The sequence below is a fragment of the Centroberyx affinis genome, unplaced genomic scaffold (assembly GCF_046629955.1).
Source record: "Centroberyx affinis isolate AG114_WGS23_722 - 3 ecotype Tasmania unplaced genomic scaffold, CSIRO-AGI_Caff_v1 ptg001148l_1, whole genome shotgun sequence".
Classification (NCBI taxonomy): domain Eukaryota; kingdom Metazoa; phylum Chordata; class Actinopteri; order Beryciformes; family Berycidae; genus Centroberyx; species Centroberyx affinis.
In genome coordinates, this window is record NW_027279682.1 from 16,456 (window position 1) to 37,967 (window position 21,512).

Genomic DNA, 21,512 nt, shown 5'->3' on the forward strand with positions numbered 1-21,512 from the left:
AGACTCCATTCTGGCTCATAGCTGCTTTTGACTCTGGTACCGAGGGCAGCTCTGTATAGTGTGGGGGGGGGGGGACCGGCGTCTCCAAAATGGCAGCCGTCCATAAGCGGGCCTGGGCTCTGGCTGTGAGAGAGAGGAGCGCTGTTGCATGTTGGGTTAGCACGTACAGCACCAAACACACATTCGCTCTGTAATAATCATGCTCTCACCGCCATGGAGGCGGCAACTCACTGCCACCGGCGCTCATTTTGATATCGTACACACGCTCACGGGCACATAATTTCTATTCACACACATCAGTTAAAAGTCATTATGCTCTTCTCACTCTTACAAACACACACATCCGCCATGTACACACTCAAATTAGCTGAATAAAGAGTCTCTTTTTGCTGGTTCTTTTGAGTGGCTAATTAGCCATCAGAGCCTGCTGTGTGGAGAGAGAGCGAGAGAGAGAGAGAGGGAGAGAGGGAGAGAGCGAGAGAGATAGGGATCCGTTTTAACCATCAAGAGGTAGAGCTTCAAACAGCATGTTATGAAAGCCAAAGCACTTTAATTGGGACCTATTTGTATGAGAAAGAGAAGAAAAAAACATAATTTGAAGCCAAAAGCTGTATAATGGGAAGGGAAAATAAACACTGTCTAATACACACACACACACAGAAAGAGAGAGAGAGATATAAAAAGAAAAAAAAAGAAAAAGAGAAGGATTAGGCTCATGGAGATGATATCCTCGCAAGTTAGCTTTAGACTCCGTCTGCATTGCGCTGCGAGGGAAACGGATTCCTGCTCTTGGCAGATCAGGTCTCCATTGTGTTCAGTGACCGCATTTACATGAATGCAAAAAATGGGACTGTAATGTGATTAAGATAATAAAGCGGGAAAGGCAGGGGCCATGTAAACACCATACTCTGATTATGTTCGTGCCATTATGTTCTTAGTGGGAGTATCACAGTAACATATGTGGAGTACAGAGATTTTACTGGCATTAATAGAGACCAGTCACAACATGTAAACCCCTTCATCACATTTCTTTAAGTGTGATTTTAAAGACATTAACTACATGACACAAGTAAACCAGATTATTAAGGGAGGTGTCACTTTACAGAATCATGTAAACAGCTTAATAACATTGTCTAAAATGGAATATTGGCAATAGCTGCATTACTGTGTGCATGTGAACAGAGCCAGTGCATCTCCTGCTGGTTCCACTAATATCTGTTTGCCGAGCTCCGTCCTCGCTGGTCCTTTGTCTGTCAAAAGCTCTTAGCACTCCCCACCAAACCCCTCTGCTCTCTGCATCCATTATTGATGGACCTCAGCAGCCTGAGAACACACACACACACACACACACACACACACACACACGCAAACACGCACACACACTCCAGCAGGCCCCGCACGTCATTGCTAGCTGATATTAGGTGAGATATTAAATCAAACACTCAAAACACATAAGAGGGAGAAAGAGAGAGTAACAGTCAAGCACTTCTAAGGCACACTCAGCACACACACACACACACACACACACTACTCAGCAATCTTGAGCATCAAGGAGAGCAGGGTTCATTGTGGGAACAGGGGATGGTGGAGGAGGGGGAGGAGGAGAAAATGGAGTTGTTGTGTTCTTCCTTTTCCCCTTCAGCTCTGTAGATGTGGTCTTGGGAGGCTGTAGTTCCAGTATGGTGGGATAAATATAGAATAAACCTCACACACTGCCATCTGTTTGTCGTGTGTGTGTGTGTGTGTGTGTGTGTGTGTGTGTGTGTGTGTGTGTGTGTGTGTGTTTCAGGTCGGTACTCCTAATATGAAATTCCTGGCTTTTGTCTCCTTTATCAAGTTTTGTATCTGTTTCTACACTCGTAACAAACAGGGTTCTGTATCGTTCTAGAAAATGGTTCTTTAGGTTTGTACTACAACAGTAACGGTGCTGTAAAGAATCATTTTAGGTTCTCTATAGCACCAGGCTCAAATGGTTCTACATAGGACCTTTCTGGTGATAAAGAAACATTTAAAAAGATAAGATATTCTCTAAACCAGTAGCTGATTTTTCATGTTATTTTATATTTGAACAAATCAGAGGGTTTATTGAGTCATTACAGTTCCATATAGAACCATTAAGTGAACCAAAGAACCCTTGAAGAACCTTTTTTTAAGTGTGTATTCTAACGGGCTTTATTGATGCCTGACTTTCTACATAGTGCCAGATATAGCTATGGTGATTGCATCCCCCTTTGAGCTGCATAATAGGTGTATGTGTACATGTGTGTGCGCGCGTGTGTGTGTGTACATGTGTGTGTGTGCGTGCGTGTGCATGTGCGTGTGTATGTGTGTGTGTGTGTGTTGTTTGATATGACCTTTCTCCGTATGGTGTGGGACTGAGCAGGGGGACAGGAGGTTAGCCCTCCACATGCTATCAGTCTGAGCCGTTAGCCAGCGGGCACGCACACACATGCACACACACACATGCACACACACACACAGACACACACACCTACACACACACACACACACACACACACACACACACACACACATACACACACACACACAAAGACACTCTGCAGGCCCTGCATGTCATTGTTACCTGATATTCATGGTGTAGGAGAAAAAGAAGTAGAAAAGGTCATACATGTAATGTCACAGGCGGTGCCATTCGTTCCTGGCCGCGAGTTTGATTCCAACTCCCTCCTCCTCCACAGCCGCAGGGTCTCTCTGCCCTCTATCCCTCCCACCCGCTTCCCACAGCCCTGAACTCCAGTCAAACCCCCACCAAGAAGCACAGGCCTTTCTATTTTTAGGATTTTTTTCCTGGTTTTTGATTGCTACTTCACTGCTTCACACCACACTTTGTTCTCAAGTGTAATCAAACAATGGTATAATGCCTTCAAAATTCAGCATACAGCATTTCAGACTGTATTTGTCTCATAGAACTAGTATCCATGTCTGTTACTACGGCAGGTGGTGAATGTACATTGCACTTCCATAGCAAAATCTGATTCTTAATTGCTAAATAAAAGTGTTTTACCCTATATTGTAAGCAGACAATGGTGCAATGCCCTTCAAACCCATTATATTTCACATTATTTCTCTAATAGCACTGGCATGCTACTGCTGTTACTTAATGTACATTATACTCACCCAATCCATCTAACCCATGTGGTTGGGCTGTCTGTTGGAATAAAGGACTGGGCTGTTAAAGGCCCATTCCAGATAACCTCATGGTTGTTTGGTTATCTCCCATATTGGTTTCCAAATGTATTAGCAATGACTGATCTAATTTAGACAGAGACATACAATAGCCCCTTTTTGCACGCTTGACTAGATATTGCATTACACACAGCAATTACTGAAAGGCATACAAACGCTAACAAATCATAACAACATGCTGGACAAAAGACTAACCAAAGGGTTTGCCTTATAGCACGAGCATCAGCATTACAAAGGACATTGTTATTGGGCGTCATCTCATGCTACACTGCCTCTGCACATAAATGCTTATCATTTTCAAGTTTTCTTATGAAACAGTCGTAGCCCCCCTGAAGAAATCACTTTGATTTATGTTCATATGCAAATGTGCATCCTTAGGAGAAAAAAATACATTCTTTAAAAGCAAAGGAGAAGGGGAGAAAAAGAGGGAGAGGGAAGTTCAGCTTATCACTGCACAACAGATGCCCTGACTAAATGCATCGGTTCTCCGTTTTGTTGTAGAGGGTAAACGGAGTGAGGCACCAGCGCTGGCCTGGATGGATGGATGGGGTCAACCAGCTGAAGTTAAGACAGCCCACTTCTGGCGGCTGTAATTTGCTCTGATGACAAGGATTGAAAGAGCCAGAAGGTTGGGATTAGAATCACCTCCAGCTGCCACAGGGCTTTAGCCAAACAGTGGCATTTAATTTCCCTATTAGATAGGGTGATGATGGCATGCTGCAGGACAATGCCGGAGCTAGCTAGCAGCGTTTAGAAAAGAAAGTGCTGAGTGGATACTTACAGAGCCGTGGGCTGGCCTGATGCCTCTCACACTTTCTTTCCTTCACCTCGCGCTCTCTCTCCGCAAAAATAAGCTATACTAAACGCAGATGTCTGTTAGTCTCACAGTTGGGTCGCTGTATGAGTCTGTATATTGCGGTTCTTCGCAGGGTGAGGGTTCAAGTGAGAGGCAGCAGGGATGGTGCAAGACAAAATAACCTAAGGGGGGGTAGCAGTAACCTAGAGGTCAGAGAAGTGGGCTAGTGACCGGAGGGTCACCGGTTCAAATCCCCAGACCGAATTGGAAAATGTGCAAGGGTAAATTGAATAAGTAACACTCAACAAACACTGTCAAGGTGCCCTAGGCATTACTGGCCATGACTGTGGCTGTACTGGGCAGCTCCCAGTGTGAATGTGTGCAACTGTATGAATGTGAAGCAGGCTGTTGCTGGAAAAGAGCATGGAGCTCTATCACCTTTCCCTGGATTTAGGTTAAAAAACGATTACAGAAATGCTCGCATATTTTTCCTGTGTTTCTCTTTTTCTGTTTCTCTCTCCCTATCGTCCTTCCCTCTATCATTCTCCTTTCTTTCTTTACTTATCTTTACTTCCCTCTCACTGCATCTTTCTCTCCATCCTCCCTCTATCTGGTAATATAAATTCCATGGCTGGTTGATTTGGGTGAGCAGAGGGAAACAGGGCGGCTTCCACAGTTCAGGGCTCTGGAGAGCTTGGCGAGGCAGCAGCAATCAATCACAGACTAAATCCCTCCTCTCTCAGGACTGCTGTGTGCCAGGTGACATGGTCAACAGCTGCAAAGAAATATAATGCCTACAGAGGGTATTTAAAGTCAACAGTAGTAGACTGATAAACAGCACAATGTGTAGGGTGGAAAAGTCTGGAATTTGAGGAAAACTGCTAACTGAAACGGTATCAAAACTGGTTGAAAGATGTGGGATTCAAACCCACACCTCCATTCAGAGAGCAGAAGCCCTGGCATCTGACGCCCCCCAGCCATAATGACAACTAGTGTGTGTGACAAGGAAAAATATATGGTGTTACTGTTATCCCTATGATTCCTGAACTTTCACACCCCCTGTACAAGGAACATTTGACTTTCAAAGTCAATGGGAGAAGAATGAAGAGATGAGTGTTGACTGTTCCTGGCATTATGTGTATAACATATAGAGATGGATCTTATCTTTTGTGCGGCTTCATGATGGATTACTTGACTTGTGTTAAGCCCAGTTAACCCTGGCAGTGAATGGTCAATATGAAGTTGGTGTGACTGGATTTGTGATGGGTTAACACCTCCAGCAAGCTGAACTAACAGGTATAAAGTATATTGTTTTTGACTCTGGGTCTATGTGTTCCCTTCTCTTCTAGACATGCCTAGAGTTGGAGCGCTACCTACAGACGGAGCCCAAGCGACTCTCGGAGCTGTTTGACGAGGAGCTGGACTGCCTCCTAACGCCGGCCTTCATGCAGGGTGGCGACAGCGACGAGGACCTGATGGATCCCCTCCTCCCCAGCCTCCCCGACCAGCCCAGCCCACCTCCGCTACTGGTCTCCCTCCCCAAGGTCCAGGCCAAGATCCTCCAGGCCCCTCACCCTAACAAGAGCCAGGCAGAAGCCGGCACCGGAACCCTCACGACCAAGGACCAAGGCCCGGGAGGCGTCAGCGCCGTGCAGCTTAGCGCCGCCGTCACGTCCCTAACGCCGCCGTCATCACCGGAGCTGGGCCGCCACCTCGTCAAACCCACGCAAACGCTCACGGCGACGGCGGACGGCACGCTCACGCTTAAACTGGTGGCAAAGAAGGTGGGGTTAGGGGCGGCTAAGCTGGTGGCGGCGCGAGCCTTGCCCTCCCCGCCGGGCCGAGGAGGAGCCCTCAGTGACAGTGAGCAGGGAGGAGGAGGAAGCCTCGGAGGAGACGTACCAGAGAACAAGAAGAGAGTCCACCGCTGCCAGTTTAACGGCTGCAGGAAGGTTTACACCAAGAGCTCCCATCTGAAGGCACATCAGAGGACCCACACAGGTAAGACCACACACACACACACACAGATTTAATTACCCTCATTACAAGTACAAGGATTTATCACTTAGTCTTTATTAAGACGCTAAATAACAGAAGTCATTAGACTGGAGTTTTCAAACGATACACATCATTGCACAGATACAGTAACTTCAATGCAGTGCTGAAAACCTGACGCTTTGGTGAGCAAGACTAGATAACCCAAAAGATACTTTTCACCGCTATTTAGGGTTAAGGCTATTTTCAGATGAAAAGAAAACATGTACAGTTGCCTTTCTCCATTTTCTGTGAGTTTCTTTCCCTCACATAATCATATAACCTATATTTATGCTTATCCACACTGGTTATCTGTTAGTTTTACAACTTTAACAACATTGTGACGTAGACCTCTGTGTAGGACTGTAAACATGGAAATGGGGAAAAGTCGCATGTTCACATAGAGCATGAACATGCAACATGTGGGTGCGCGGAAGCATGAACGCTTTCGAAAACAACGGTTTGAGACTTGCACTAAGTACTGGTGTAGATATACAGTAGGTATTTTCAATCGTTTCAGAACACTTGGATTATTCTTATTCCCGTGGATAAGCAGCCAAACGTAGACAACATGACGTATGTTGAGATATTTCCAGCATAGCTACAATGACGTTTAATAGCAGAAAAATGTTCAGCTATCTAAAACATTACTGGTAAATGCCAGGTGTTGGTGTCAGCCCCTCAGAATCAATCTTTCTTGATTGGAGAAGAGGAAGAGGTACCAATTTCTCCACCGACAGCAGCCTCAATAGACCAGAATGCAACGCAGCCATAAGACATGTTGTGTTTTGAAGGGGGTGGCTCGCACTTTTTCTCACTTTTTCTTTTTCTGGTTTGTGCTATTCATAAGTAGGTGCAAAGTGAAACCTCTGTTCTTCCGCTTCTCAGATGGTACTGCAGATTTCCTCGTTCCTCATGAGTCTTTATCCCAGCACAGTGCCAACAGGCTCTGCCTCCAGTAATTGCCTGATGATTGATAGACTGGCAGTAAATGACTTTGCGAATTCAGCCGTGTCCAACTGGGTCTGACATGCAGCTTTAGCTGCTAACTACAGCTGCCCTTTCAGTGAACCTCAGACAGAACACACACCAGGCTAACATAGCCGGGAGCTGTTAACCATCAGCCTTTCTTAACATTAGCATGTAGAGCCAGGCTTATGACTGAAGAAGCAGACACAGCAAGGCCAGATTTGACCGACACAGAGAATGATCATGCATTATTTGCTTGAGTTTTAAGCAGGGATGTAGTGTAACCCACCTGAACTCAGTTTGCCCAACTTCTTATTTGTAGAATAGAGTTTATCACCTTTTTAGGCTTCATGATGTAAACTGATTGTATACATTATAGTAAGAAGTCTCAAACTGATGTATATGAGGATAGGGTCTTTTAAAGGAAAAAAAAGCATATATTAATGCTTTTCTGAAAATATAATTGATTTTTGTTCATATTGGTGATTGCCTGATGATGATCGCTTAATGCTACATCATTGCTTTTAAGGTGACAGGAACTAATCTACAAGAGATTTGTACATTAATCTTATATTAAAAAACAGCTGTATATTCAGCTGTTTTTTAAGTTGATGAAATTCCTCCTGAATTAGATGTCTTTCAGCCTAGGAAACTGAGGCTGAACCTGGGAGGGCTAGTGGCATTGCTGTTAGTCCTAGCATCACTTATCTATAGCATTAAGCCTATAGACTTTTATGGCCTCAAGGTAGCATTATTCAACTTTTGCTTTAGCCACAGCATCACATACAGTATCTGGAGCAGTGCTTGGCCTCCAGTTGCCATCATCCAATGTTAGCTATAGCCATAGCAGTTTTCTGGGTGTTTACCAGGATTACATAGCCTGCAGGACCTACACTGTAGTAATAGTGGTAACCTTGGCATCATTAATCCAGCGTGTTACAGGCTTATATGACCCAGGCTACCATCATGTGGCTTTAACTTTATATACTACAGCATTACATTTCAGGGCTAGCATAGCCAGGGGATCCCACTGTTAACCATTAGCTGTAGCGTTATCATAGCTAATCCAGAATGGAGCAGCTAGTGTCCTGCAGGTACAGCCTGGTAGCGTTAACGTTAGCTGCAGCATCTCTAATCTGTTGTTGATTCTGCAGCCCAGTAATACTAACCACCAATTAGCTGATGTAGGGCAGATTCACCCCACAACTGAAAAAATAAATAAATATAAAAGACAACATGAAGACACTGCAGCTTCTCCACTCTGTGTGTGTGCGTGTGTGTGTGCGCATGCACATATGTGGGGGTGGAGTATTCCCACCCGATGTGTTCATTACAAGCACAGTACAGCAGTGTAATTAGCTTAATCCTCTTTTTGGGTTATTATGACCATAAATCATTGAACATACATGTAGAGGGATTAAGTAAGCAGAGACTGGAGGGAGGAGCAGCTACAGAAAGCAAAGTCCTGCACAGCATCACTTACTGCACCACACTAACACAGTACACACCATAAGCCAATACACACAAACTCATTCCAAGAGAATTCCATCATTTTAGTGAGATTTGTGAGGAATACACACACATGCTGCAGTTCCACATAATGTTTTTAAATATCTTCATATCTTGAAATCCAAACAAAATTGCTCTATAAAAACTCTCTTTACAATAGCATGTAAAGTATTTGTGTTATGTCCCTATTTGAAAGCGACAATGTTTCAATTAGGGATATGTTGTAAAAACTACATAGACAATATTTCAATTATAAGTGTTAATCTCCAAAGCACTTAGATGGCAGAGCTATTCTGAGCCCCAGCCAAGGCTTCTTGCTCTCTGGGTATTTTTTCTCTCTCGCTGGCTTGGATGTGGATGAAACTCTGAAACAGAAATTATAGATGGCTTATAATTGTTTCCTCCATGCACCGAGCTGAGCGAACTCCAGCAGCAGCCCCAGAGATTCTTAACAGCTCCCCTCTCTCTCTCAGTGTCTCTCAGTGTCTCTGTCTCTCTCCCTACAGTTGACTGAATGAGGAAATGTAATTAACTGCAGCCAAGGCACTGGTGATGTGGAGGGGAGGTAGAGGCGAGTGGGTGGGGGGCGGGGTGCTAAGGAACAATATCAGACAGAGATCAGATAGACCATACCCCTATATAAACCTCTATACCCCTAAACCTCTATACCCCTAGACCCCTCTACCTTTATACCCTAATACCTCTATACCTCTATATTCCCCTACCATTATGTGCCTATAAGCCAACACTCCTATATCTGTATACCCCTGTACTCCCCTGCCCCTATACTTCTATACCCCTATACCATTATGTGCCTATACCCCCTATATCTCTATAATTCTATACCCCTATACCCCTCTACCTTTATACCCTAATACCTCTATAACCCAATGCCCCTATACTTCTGTACCCCTACACCCCTATATCCATAACCCAATATCCCTGTGCCTCTATACTGCTATACTTCTAAACCCCAGTGCTCTAATACCTCTATACCCTAATACCCGTATAACTCTATACCCCTATATCCCATACTTATATGCCCATGTACCTTTATACCCCTATATCCCTACACTGCTATACCCCTATAACCCTATGCCCCTATAACTCTATACCCCATTCCCCCTTTATCCCTATACCTCTGGACCCCTATAACTCAATACCCCTATACCCCCATACCCCCACCCACTGAATCCAACCTCCAACCTGCTCTCTCTCTCTTTCTTTCTTTCTTTCTCTCTCTATCTTCCGCTTGCTCGTTCAGTTTGGGTTGCCAGGCAACTGCATCACACTCTTCCATAATTGGTTGGTGGCTGGTGGATTGTCCATGGCTGTTAATCTCTCTCTCTCTCTCTCCTCTCTCTCTCTCTCTCTCTCTCTCTCTCTCCCTTCTCTCTCAGTTGCTAGGTGACTTTATCACGCATCCTTGCCTTGCCGTGCTATAATTGGCTGGCGTCATGGTTGCTGTGGCGTCAGGCCCAAGCTGGCCTTGCTTCATTCTGTCAAGAGTGCCTGCATGTGTGTGTGTGTGTGTGTGTGCGTGTGTGCGCGTGTGTGTGTGTCTGTGCATGTGTGCCTGTCTTTAAGGGGGGTCCTATTGTAGGAAGATGGGGTACTCTGGCCAATTACAGAAAGATGGGTGTGAAACGGCCGCTTGTCTGGCACCTGCGGCCCCCACTTGTACCCCATATCACACACACACACACACACACACACACACACACACACACACACACACACACATACACGCATACATGCAGGTTGAGAGTGCACTGTTTCTCCAACAGGCCAATAGAATCAGCTGCCAATCTTTTTGCAAGAGGTTTGCTATTGTATGATCATAAACTAGTGGTACTGGATCCAGCCTGGAGTGAGGAGGAACTGGTGGAGTGTGTGGGAGGATGCACAGATACTCTCTAGTGCTGAGACATTTCTCTTTCTCTATTTCTCTTTCTTTATAGATAGACAGAACTAACAGTAATCTGTTGTGCGTATCAGTGTAACACAGTTTTAATGCCACTCATTCATTATGTTGGAAGATTAGGCATCAGAGAATCAGTGATGGACAGGTGACTTGGCTGCAGTGATGAGCTAAATGTCCACAAAAGCATCTTCTGAATAAGGTGAAGAAAAGAAGCTAGGGCCATTTTCACGCCTAGTTCATTCAGAGCAATTATTTTCAAACCCTGGAGTGGTTTTCCCCTTAGTTTTGTTTGTTGAGCATATGAGAACACAACAATCACACCAATGGACCAAATCAGTCAGACTGAGGCCTTGTTGAGAGGACAGTGTGCATTATGGGTTAATCACACTGTGAATTATGGGTTAAGGACTCAAAGTAACAACTCGTGCCTTGATTCAGACCAAAGCAAACAAACTACAGGTTTGAAAATGCTTTTAGATGCCCAGGAAAGCATGCAGCTAACTAGCAGACCCGGTCCCCAGCCATCCAGATCTGCCTCCACCAGCTCCACTCAAAACCATCCAGAGTCGCAAGAAACAGCAACGAGCTCCCCAGAGCCTGCAGACCTCTCAGATCCTGCTCCTGTGTCACCTCACAGCAGGGTGAGCTAATCTACTGATGAACACATGTGGCTCCAACCCCTTTCAGACCTGATGATGCCATCAGGGAACTGATTGTCGGCATTAGGATTAGCCTGTAACTTTTTCAACAACAGTAATTGAACTCCTAAAATGGAAATAGGCTGCAGCTTCCATGTGCTGACCAAATCGCACAAACTTATATAAGTAGTAAGTATAACAGAACGTTCATATTTATAGATAGAACATAGAATTACAAATAAGTAATTGCATGATATATATGTGTCTAGTAAATGGATGCCAATAAATCGCTTTTAAATTAAACTACTACTGTGTTTGAGATTTTTTAAATGAATTACAGTTCAAAATGAAGTTAAAAATCTACATAAAACATAGAACACATAAATATAGAACATTGCACTGTTCTACTTCATCATTTGAGTGTCTGGGATGCATTAAGTTCATATTTAATTCATATATAGTGACCAGTAAACACAGCAGAAGAAGCCATAGAGGAAGTCCTGTCACCCAAAACGCCCGTTGGTGAGACAGCAGTCGGCCAACGAACCCCCGAGCTCCGCTGGGGAAATCAACAACCAACTGGGTGATATTTGACTGGAGAATTTGAATATGCAAATCCAGGGGAGCACAGCTTGTGACCGGGAATTCATTTAGTCTGAAAACACTGCGTCATCCTGCAATCACATTGTGTCTATGGATCAAAGAAGAGTTGGATCAAAGAGAGAGGGAATCGGGGAGGGGGGGGGGGGGGGGGGGAAGGGGGCGGGGGGTAGGATTGAAAGAAAAGGACATCAGAGATGATTCGCAGTCGGACGTCTTTCTTTTTTGAATGGGGGGGGGGGAAGAGAGGGGGGGACACCTCGTTTCATCACATCCCTCTACTTCCCACCTCCCCTCTGAGCTCTACACCTCGTCCTCCGCTACCACATCATCCTTTACTTGTCGTTGCATCACCTTGCCTCTCAGCACCGCTCTGCACCTCTCAGATACTATTTTGAATCACTATTTACTTTCCGCCGGTTGGGTTATTCTCGCATGACGATTGGGTTCAAGGCAATTACAGCACAGGGGGAAAAAAAAAACCCATCTTACATTTAGTCATCCTGTTAGTGTTTGTGGTTGAGAAGCGGCTTCAAATTACGCTCCGCAGTATGGTTGGGGAGTTCAGGGTAAAAATGTAGTTTGTACAAGAAAATCAAATAAGGAAACTGTGCCTGTGTGTTCGGAAGGGGAATTGAAGTGAGCATGTTATGGTTAATTTAAGTTAAAGGCCTTTTGGTTTGAGCATCACAAAGTCAAAACACACACAAACACAGTTTTCTGCCATATTCTGCAATTCAGGCTCTACAGTTCTGTCTCAAAAGTGATTGAAACGCTTAGATTTCACTTTACTCTTTATTAACACTTTGCTCTGGCTAGGATATTTGTGTGTGTGTGTGTGTGTGTGTGTCTGCTTAAGAAGATTGGTGGGTGCTATGATGGGGGGGACTGGGACATCTGGCTAACTGTAAACTGCTGTATTACTCCCCATTAAGAGTCATTAAGACCCCAATTATAGTTACCACCCCCGAGTTTACACACACACACACACCGTCCCATCTCCAGTGAAGACAGTTTGGTCCATCCCCAAACCCAAAGGGGATACCTTGGGGCCCACACACACACACACACACACAGACACACAATCACTTATACGCTCGCACAGGCACACCTACACACACACACACACACACACACATCATCCCATCCCATCCCATCTGAAGACAATCTGCTCCCCACCCCACCCCCAGAACCAAAGGGGATACCTTGGGGCCCAAACAAACACACTTTCCCTCCCACACACACATACACACACACACACACGCACACATACACACACGCACACACACACACACACACACACACACACACACACAGCCGGAAGGCTTTTTATCATGGAGGGATAACTACAGGCTGGGAACAATAGAACATCTCTTCTCCCATCTGGTAAACTGGGGATGAAACTTCATTTACATTTCAGATCCCACCTCAGGGTGGGGGGATGATGGGTGGGGGGAGGAGGGGTGGGGGCTTTGGAAGGGAAAAAAAGAACCCCGTTTCATTTTCAGGGTAAATTTAGGATTATGAATTAACATGCTGTAGCGCTGAAAGACTTCATTTAGAGCTAATTGACTGGATTGGCTCATTGAAATGGCTGTTGTGTTAAAATAGGCCTGCCTGGCCCCTAGGGTGTGTGTGTGTGTGTGTGTGTGTGTGTGTGTGTGTGTGTCTTTGGAGAAGGAGAGAGGGGGCGGGAGGGTACCTGTATATTAGTGAGCAGCTGTAGCTTAGACATGGGAAATAAGATATAGAAATTATAATAAAATGTCAACTTGCACTCTCTCTCTCTCTCTCTCTCTCTCAGGTGAGAAGCCGTATAAGTGTTCATGGGAGGGCTGTGAATGGCGTTTTGCCCGGAGTGACGAGTTGACGCGACACTACCGCAAACACACCGGGGCCAAGCCATTCAAGTGTAACCACTGCGACAGGTAAACACACACACACACACACACACAACAAAGACTGGTGGAGAAGTTGTGTGATGGAGATCGATGTGAAAGGATCTGCTTAAGAGTAGGCTTTCTGAAAGTAAGATTACATAACATAAGGAAATGGAATCTTTTTAAAGCCACCCAACACACGCATACACACACACACACACACACACACACACACACACACACACACACACACTATACATTAGGGACCAGAGACAGTGTGACACTCATCAGACTCCTCAGTGTACTGATGGGACACAAAGACATCCCTTTGTGGTGGAGGTGTGTGTGAGAGAGAGAGAGAGAGAGGGAGAGAGAGGGAGAGAGGGAGAGAGGGAGAGAGGGAGAGAGGGAGAGAGAGACTGAGAGTGCCACACTCATGCAAATGTGCCCAGTGTCCATCACACACACATACACACACACACACACACACACAACAGTCAAGCACATTCTCCACCCTGGTGCCAAGACACACACTGGGTTTTGTCCAGATGGAACCAGTTCTGCCCCCCCGAAATGACTGGGACCAGTTTGAGATCCACACCTCCCTCCTCTTCTTTCAATGGTCCAATTTGCCTTCAGTCTCCTCCAAATATAATTTATACGCTTATCATTGTTTTTCTATGCACTGGATGCTGTGTGTGTGTGTGTGTGTGTGTGTGTGCTTACTCATGCCTCTATGCTGGCAGTTCTTACCAAATGGAGGCTGGCTATTGGCAGACTGGTCACAGCTAATTGACTGGCACCAGATGCCAGCTCCACTTTAACACACTCTCTCTCTGTATGTGTGTGTGTGTGTGTGTGTGTGTGTGTGTGTGTGTGTGCCCACACTACCTTTCTGATGAACATACACACACACATACACGCACACAGACCCTAGGGACAGTGTAATTGGCTGTTGTGGGTTCCCTCTAGTTTGGGTTTTAGACATAAAGCCCTCCAGAACCCTGTTGGAAGCTTCTAATCCTCACGGAGAGCTGGGACCATATTAGCCGTGTTCTGGCACACACACACACACACACACACACACAAGTAGACACAACACACACATGCATACGGAATTACACAAAGACACATGCAGATGCAGAGTCACTGACTTGTATATATCCACAAAAAAACACACTGAGTCGCCTACACAGTCACACACACATATGTATGCAATTTGTCCCATCACAGTATATTAGAGTGTGTAAATTTAACACCCATGATTAGTACCATAACACATACTGCTGTTAGGATTATACATACACTCACACTTACACATGCATGTTGAATACATGCTCACACACATACAGTACACAATTACTGCATTATGGTGTTGATATTGTCCTTTTATTCAAAATCGGATCACGGTCCAGTCAGTGTCATACACCGCTGATATGATGGGTATGATGCTGTTTGATTACATATTTATTGTAGAATTGATCAATACTACACTGGTTGTCTATGGGAAGCTTAATGTGAATGGATCTTAATGTGACATTTTCATCATATTCCACACACATATGCATGAATATGTTATTGTTATTATCATCCAGGGTTTCAAAGAGTTTCATTGTCCCATGATGGTCTAAATGCTGTTTCAGAGGCTTTTCCACCCTGACAAGAATAACATTCTGGGAGAAACACATCATATTTTGCCATGAAAATGACCAAATATAAAGACACTGACTATCAGCCCGAAATATCGGCTATTGGCTGCTTTAACCGAACTCTACACTGTGTAATAATCATATACAGACTGAGAGAAAGCGAGCGAGAGAAACAAAGAGAGACGGATGAAAAACAAACAGATCAACAGAGAAACAGTCAGATGCAGCAGGAAATCCCTCATCACCATCCAAAAGCACTCAACAGTATCACATGGAGGCCTATTCTCTCAGCATATTACTGTCTGAGTCCCAACTGGAGCTGACTCATTTAGACTGACAAAAGGCCCATCGCGCCCGTCTGGCTGCCGAACAGATTGCAGGCCACTCCTGGCCGCATGCTAACACTCCATACAGCAGAGAAATATGGATGCAACTGCATTAAGCATCTGTCTCTACCATAAGCAAGGCTGACCCAACCCTGCTACAGGCAGGCGCTCACATAGTAGTGTGATTGTGTGTCCATTGTTAGCCAATGGGTTTTCATGTATATCTGCAGAACTGAACATGATACCACTGAAAAAGATATGTCTACTGCTACAGTATGATTTGATGATCAAGGGGTACAATGGCGTTGAGGGAAAACATCAAAAAACTGTCCAGATCATCATGTAATGGCCAATTCAGTGATTCAAAAAATACAATAAAATTGCAGTTTTAAGAGAACCAAGAACATTGCCCTTTTACTGTCTATGGCAATCAGGCATACAGGAAAATGACAACGTTCAGTTCTCTTAAAATCATTGAACTGTACATCTACATCAAGTTTGGTGATTTCACACAAATCTGAACGATTTGGCCTATTTCTGGCCAATTTCACTTGGATGATCTCAGTGTTACTCCCAGCATTTTCTCCTCATTCCCTCATCATGTGACACTAAAACTCTTTTATGAAAGCCATACCAATTAAATTCTTTTAGGTGGGTTAGCAGCTCCTTAAAGGATAAGGCTGGTGTTTTTTAATGCATTGCTTACCGTCAACAAATCCTATGAAAATAACAAAATCATGCCTTATCCTTTAAGGCAGAGTGAGGCAGGTTTCACTGCAGGTTTTACAGACTGAAGCTGTTGAGTCAAATCCTAAACACACTGCACTGGAGTGATTTCTCTGGTCAGACATCTGATATAAAAATAACAATAAAATCATCTTCACTAGCTGTGGTCAGGGAGAAAGCTCCATCATATCAGAGGTGGACGACACTGACTGGAAGATATGTGGGTTTTAATAAAAGGCCAATATCGGCCCCATATATCAGTGTAACACAGTGTGTGCTAGCAAACACATATGTAGCCAGGATACACACTCACACTTACAGTAGCACACACACACACCAGTGGCGAGTGGAGCCACTGTGTCTAGGTGGAGTAGTCACCTTAAGCTGCTTTTCCACCGCATGGTACCGGCTCAACTCGCCTCGACTGGACTGGACTGGACTGGACTGGACTCGACTCACTTTTGGTAGTACCACTTGGTTTTCCACTGCAGATAGTACCCCCTCAATGTGCCAATTGGAACCTCGACGGAGGTGCTACCAAAAAAAGTACCTGGTACTTGCCCAATGGAAAACCAAAAAAGGCGAGTAGAGTCGAGTCGAATTGAGCCGGTACCATGCGGTGGAAAAGCGGCATTAGGGAAAGCTTGGCAAGGACACACACACACACACACACACACACACACACGCACACCACTATTACCATCAGAATGGAAAGAGTGGCAGCCATGGAGAGGTTAACATTAGATACAGTGTTCAATGTGACGCATTCTCTCTAGGGGAAACACACACACACATGCGCACAAACACACACACACACACACACACACACCAGTCTGTCATTAATCCTGCCTAATCAAGCAGGGACCCCTTGATGGTCATGGAGCTGGAAGGAGGAGGAGAGATGAGAAGGAGAAAAGAAGGGGGGAGGAGCAGGGAGAGGAGGGGGGAGGGGGGGTTAAGGAGGAGAGACAAGGGTGGAGAGGTTTAGGATGGAGCGGGGGGGGGGGGTGTCAGGGTTGTACCAGCTGGTCTGGCAGCCCCCCAACAGTGACACAGTGACTCGCATGGCCATCTGTCCAGCCACACACACACACACACACACACACACACACACAGATTGGTCAAGGCAGGTAGCACATGGGCAGCTAAGGGGGAAGACCAGAAAGGAGGTAAGAGGAGAGTTTCACTGTATGTTCCTTTCTTTAGTGTCATCAGACTGCGAAAATCAGCAGTGAAATTGATGACATGTGGGCAGGTTTGATGACACCACCTGACAGAGAGCAGGAGGGTGACAGACCAGTCATTATGATCAGTGGTTTGGTTGATATTTTCCTTCATGGGACAATGTAGCTTAGTTGAAACTCTGCTTCAGCATTGGATTTGTATTCTATCATCTTTATTTTGCCCCAGGCTCAGCCACCAACCAACATATTTGTGGAATCTGGCTTTATGAGCGTTTTGGTCAGATAAACGTCACACAATTCCACAATACCCCAATGGACATTTTTTCCCTATTGTAAATACTGGGAGTGGGGAGAAATTTACTAATTCGCTTTTGCTTTAGTGCGTTCATTTCTGGCTCGAGTTGAAATTTTTCAACTGGAGTGACTCCTCTTCACCTCAATTCACACCGCCTAGAGCGAAGTTGCGTGCGCCTCCCTTGTTTGCCTCCTTCCCTTGACTTTGCATGCAATTCACACCGCCTCTAGATTTCCTTCTTTCTCTCTGAATGTGGGGTTCCAGCAGGATTGGAGGGCCGAAACAAGGAGAACGAATCAAAGAATCAAATTTCTGGCCTTTTGAGTCTTTTATTCTCTCTCTCGCTCTCTACCTCTATCTGGTTAGAGCAGCAGCCTGTCTACACCAAGGCTTGTTTGGGAGAGAGAAACCTCAGTCGGATTCACACACACACACACACAAACACACACACACACAGTAGCCCTGACCAATTAATAATGAATAAAGCCTCTGGCAAATTGAATTTTTAATTTCTCATTTTATACTCGCCCACATTTTGTTTTGCTTCTGCTTTATCCATATCATTTGCGATTCAATTTATTGCGCGTGTTCAGCTTCAATGTAATAATCCTTACAGTGGCGTAATAAAATTAAAGTACTTGTGGCATTGCAAATCGTATATCATAGGTCGCCAGCGCCTGGTTTTTATGTCTCGCTCTCATACCGGTCGCAGCCACCGGTGAGTTAAACGGATTGGCAGCAGAAACTACCGGCGGCCCGTTTGCATGCGCAGCCACGTCTCGAGACGGCGCATATCTAATGAGGGTGTCGCGTTCCACAGTAGTATTTCACCTGCAGCGTGGCGATCGTTCGCAGAGCCGCGGTGGTCCGGCCGTGATTTATAGCAGCGTTGGAAGTGTGTGCTGTCTCTAATAGTTAGAAAAAAAAAAAGAAAATCAGAAGAGGAGATCGCTGAGCCTGAATTGGCCCGTCCTCGTTCCTAACTCCGGGTTTCACTGGTGTGACATAATGAAGCGAGATTAGTGAAATTCATTATACATTTGAAAGGGAGGAATCGTTGAAAATCCCAGCAGTCCTTTGCATCACTGTGTGTGTGTGTGTGTGTGTGTGTGTGTGTGTGTGTGTGTGTTATTGAGCTTTGAGCCCTCTCGTTCTCTCATTCATTCTGATTGTATTCATTCTCCCTGCCTCACACATGCTGCTGTTGCTGATCATGTTGAGAGATGTGAAGAATTTCTTACTTTTGTAACAAAATAGTGGAGATTCAGCAGCACTTTAACACTGAATTCAGAGAGGTTGATGTTGACTCCTGCCCACCTTCAACATTAACCCACGTCAGTGTAATCTCCCTGTCTACCCTGGAATGCACTGTTGCACTTTCAAAATCATCCACCTGCCCTTCAGACTGCATTCCCACTTGGTTTTTAAAGGCTGTATTTCAGACGGTTGGTCCAGATATTTTAGCCATTATTAACTGCTCTCTGTCAACTGGTATTTTCCCCTCCTATTTTAAACATGCCACTGTTTACCCCCCTTTAAAGAAGCCCTCTCTAGATCCCTCTGTTTTAAGTAATTTTAGACCCATCTCCAAGCTGCCATTTTTATCAAGGATTTTAGAAAAACATGTCTCCACTCAACTGATTTCTTTTATGAACAACAATCAAATTTTTGAAAAATTTCAATCTGGGTTCCGCTCCCTACACAGCACTGAGACTGCTTTGGTCAAGGTCACCAATGACTTACTGCTTGCAGCCGACACAGGCCTGTACTCCATTTTAATTCTCCTTGACCTCAGCTCAGCCTTTGACACAGTGGACCATAATGTCTTAATCAGCCGTCTGAAGAACTATGTTGGCATTAGTGATGTGGCTCTGGATTGGTTCATCTCCTATCTGTCGAACAGGTCCTTCTCTGTAATGCTTGGAGATGCCTCCTGCTCTTGTGCTCCTCTCTTTTGTGGGGTCCCCCAGGGTTCTATTTTGGGTCCCCTCTTATTCATTATATACATGCTACCCCTGGGGCAAATCATGCGTAGACATGACATCGATTTCCATTGCTACGCGGATGACACCCAATTGTATGTCCCGTTAAAGCCTGGTACCACCGATGTTTCTTGTATTATGTCCTGCCTTGCTGAAATAAAAAATTGGATGTCCTGCAGTTGAATGACTCCAAATCAGAATTGATTATAATTACCTCCTCTGGCCCCAGCACTAACAGCGTTAACAATCTCTCCTCTAGTCTGGGTGCCTTATCTAATAATGTTCGAAGAGGCCCACAACCTAGGTGTTATTTTTGACTCAGAGTTTTATTTTGATGCTCAGGTGACCAAAGTGGTGCAGTCCTGCTTTGCCCAACTGAGACAGCTCCAAGCACCAAGATCAGGCCTTTCCTTTCCTCTGCAGACTTAGAAAAGGTCATCCATGCTTTTATCTCCTCCAGACTTGACTATTGCAATGCACTTTATTCTGGTATCAGCAGGCGAAAGATCCAAAGACTGCAGTTGATACAAAACGCTGCTGCCAGGCTTTTAACACGTAATAAGAGAAGCGACCACATTACACCAATCCTTGCTGCCCTTCACTGGTTACCTGTGAGTTTTAGAATTGATTTTAAGATTTTACTGCTTGATTTTAAAGCCTTGAATGTTCAGGCTCCTGCCTGTATCTGGGCAGGCAAACTCAGTATCCTCTTTTAAATCTCTTCTTAAGACTCACTTTTATCTTATGGCTTTTTCTTAACTGATGGTATTTGTTGTAACTTTTAAAATAATTTTATCTTGTTTATATCTTATTTTGGATCTTATCTACTTTTATTATCTGTTTTTATTGTAAAGCACTTTGTAACTTTGTTTTTGAAAGGTGCTATATAAATAAAGTTATTATTATTATCATTAGTAGTAGTAGTAGTAGTAGTAGTAGTAGTAGTAGTAGTAGTAGTAGTATTAATACTGTTATCTATACTTTTTCCCATACTTCCCATTCAGACATTCAGTTGTGGAAATGTGTGGAAATTATCAGTTGCATACGTTCATGTAACCCCAATTTTCTATGTTCTTATTTATATTCTATTGTTTCCCTGCTGTATCCTTTTACTATTCTACTATATCCTACTATATCCTTTTTACTGCTGCAATGACCCAATTCCCCCACAAGGAACATTAAAGTTTAATCTCATCTCGTCTCAACATTTCCTTCTTCTCGTTTGCCTCCTGTCATTTTTGTGCTTATGCATATCAGCTGAATATTTCTGACATCGTTTCTCCGTCTCCGTCTGTCTCTCTAGGTGTTTCTCCAGGTCCGACCACCTGGCCCTGCACATGAAGAGGCACATCTAAGGAGAAAAAAAAAGAGGAGAGAGGGAGAGGAGGAAGAGGAGGAGGAGGAGGAGGAGGAGGAGGAGAGATAGGAGGAGAGACGGATGGGGAGCTACCACCACCAGGCCCCCATCCCAAAAACGCCCTGCCCCGCCCTGCCCCGCCCCCCGACGCCCCGGAGGGCAACGGCGTCTGTCCGAGAACACCGATTGGCCAGACGTCCGGTCGGAGAGAGGGGGGACGGAGTGAGAGACGAGGAGGAGCTAGACGTTGTTTTTCTTTAAAATCACACACTTGCAATAGCGGACACTCTACACACACTCTCTTTGATCATCCTGGTGAGGCCCGGGCCGTTCCCACGCGGCTCCGGGGCTTTGGACACTGCCAAACCAATACACTTAACCTGTTCAAACAGTTATTACACAGCCGTTTTTTCCTTTCTTTCTCTGTATTCAGTGT

The 21,512-nt window shown here is 44.8% G+C and overlaps 1 protein-coding gene across 1 annotated transcript; it reads left to right on the forward strand.

Moving 5' to 3' along the window:
* Positions 1-5,352: 5,352 nt before the first annotated feature.
* LOC139648053 (Krueppel-like factor 7) lies at positions 5,353-21,104 on the forward strand (the record flags this gene model as incomplete). Its single annotated transcript, XM_071524102.1, has 3 exons — positions 5,353-6,004; positions 13,482-13,605; positions 21,023-21,104. Coding segments are annotated over 3 exons (828 nt in total), but the record flags the coding sequence as incomplete, so codon positions are not given.
* Positions 21,105-21,512: the final 408 nt, after the last annotated feature.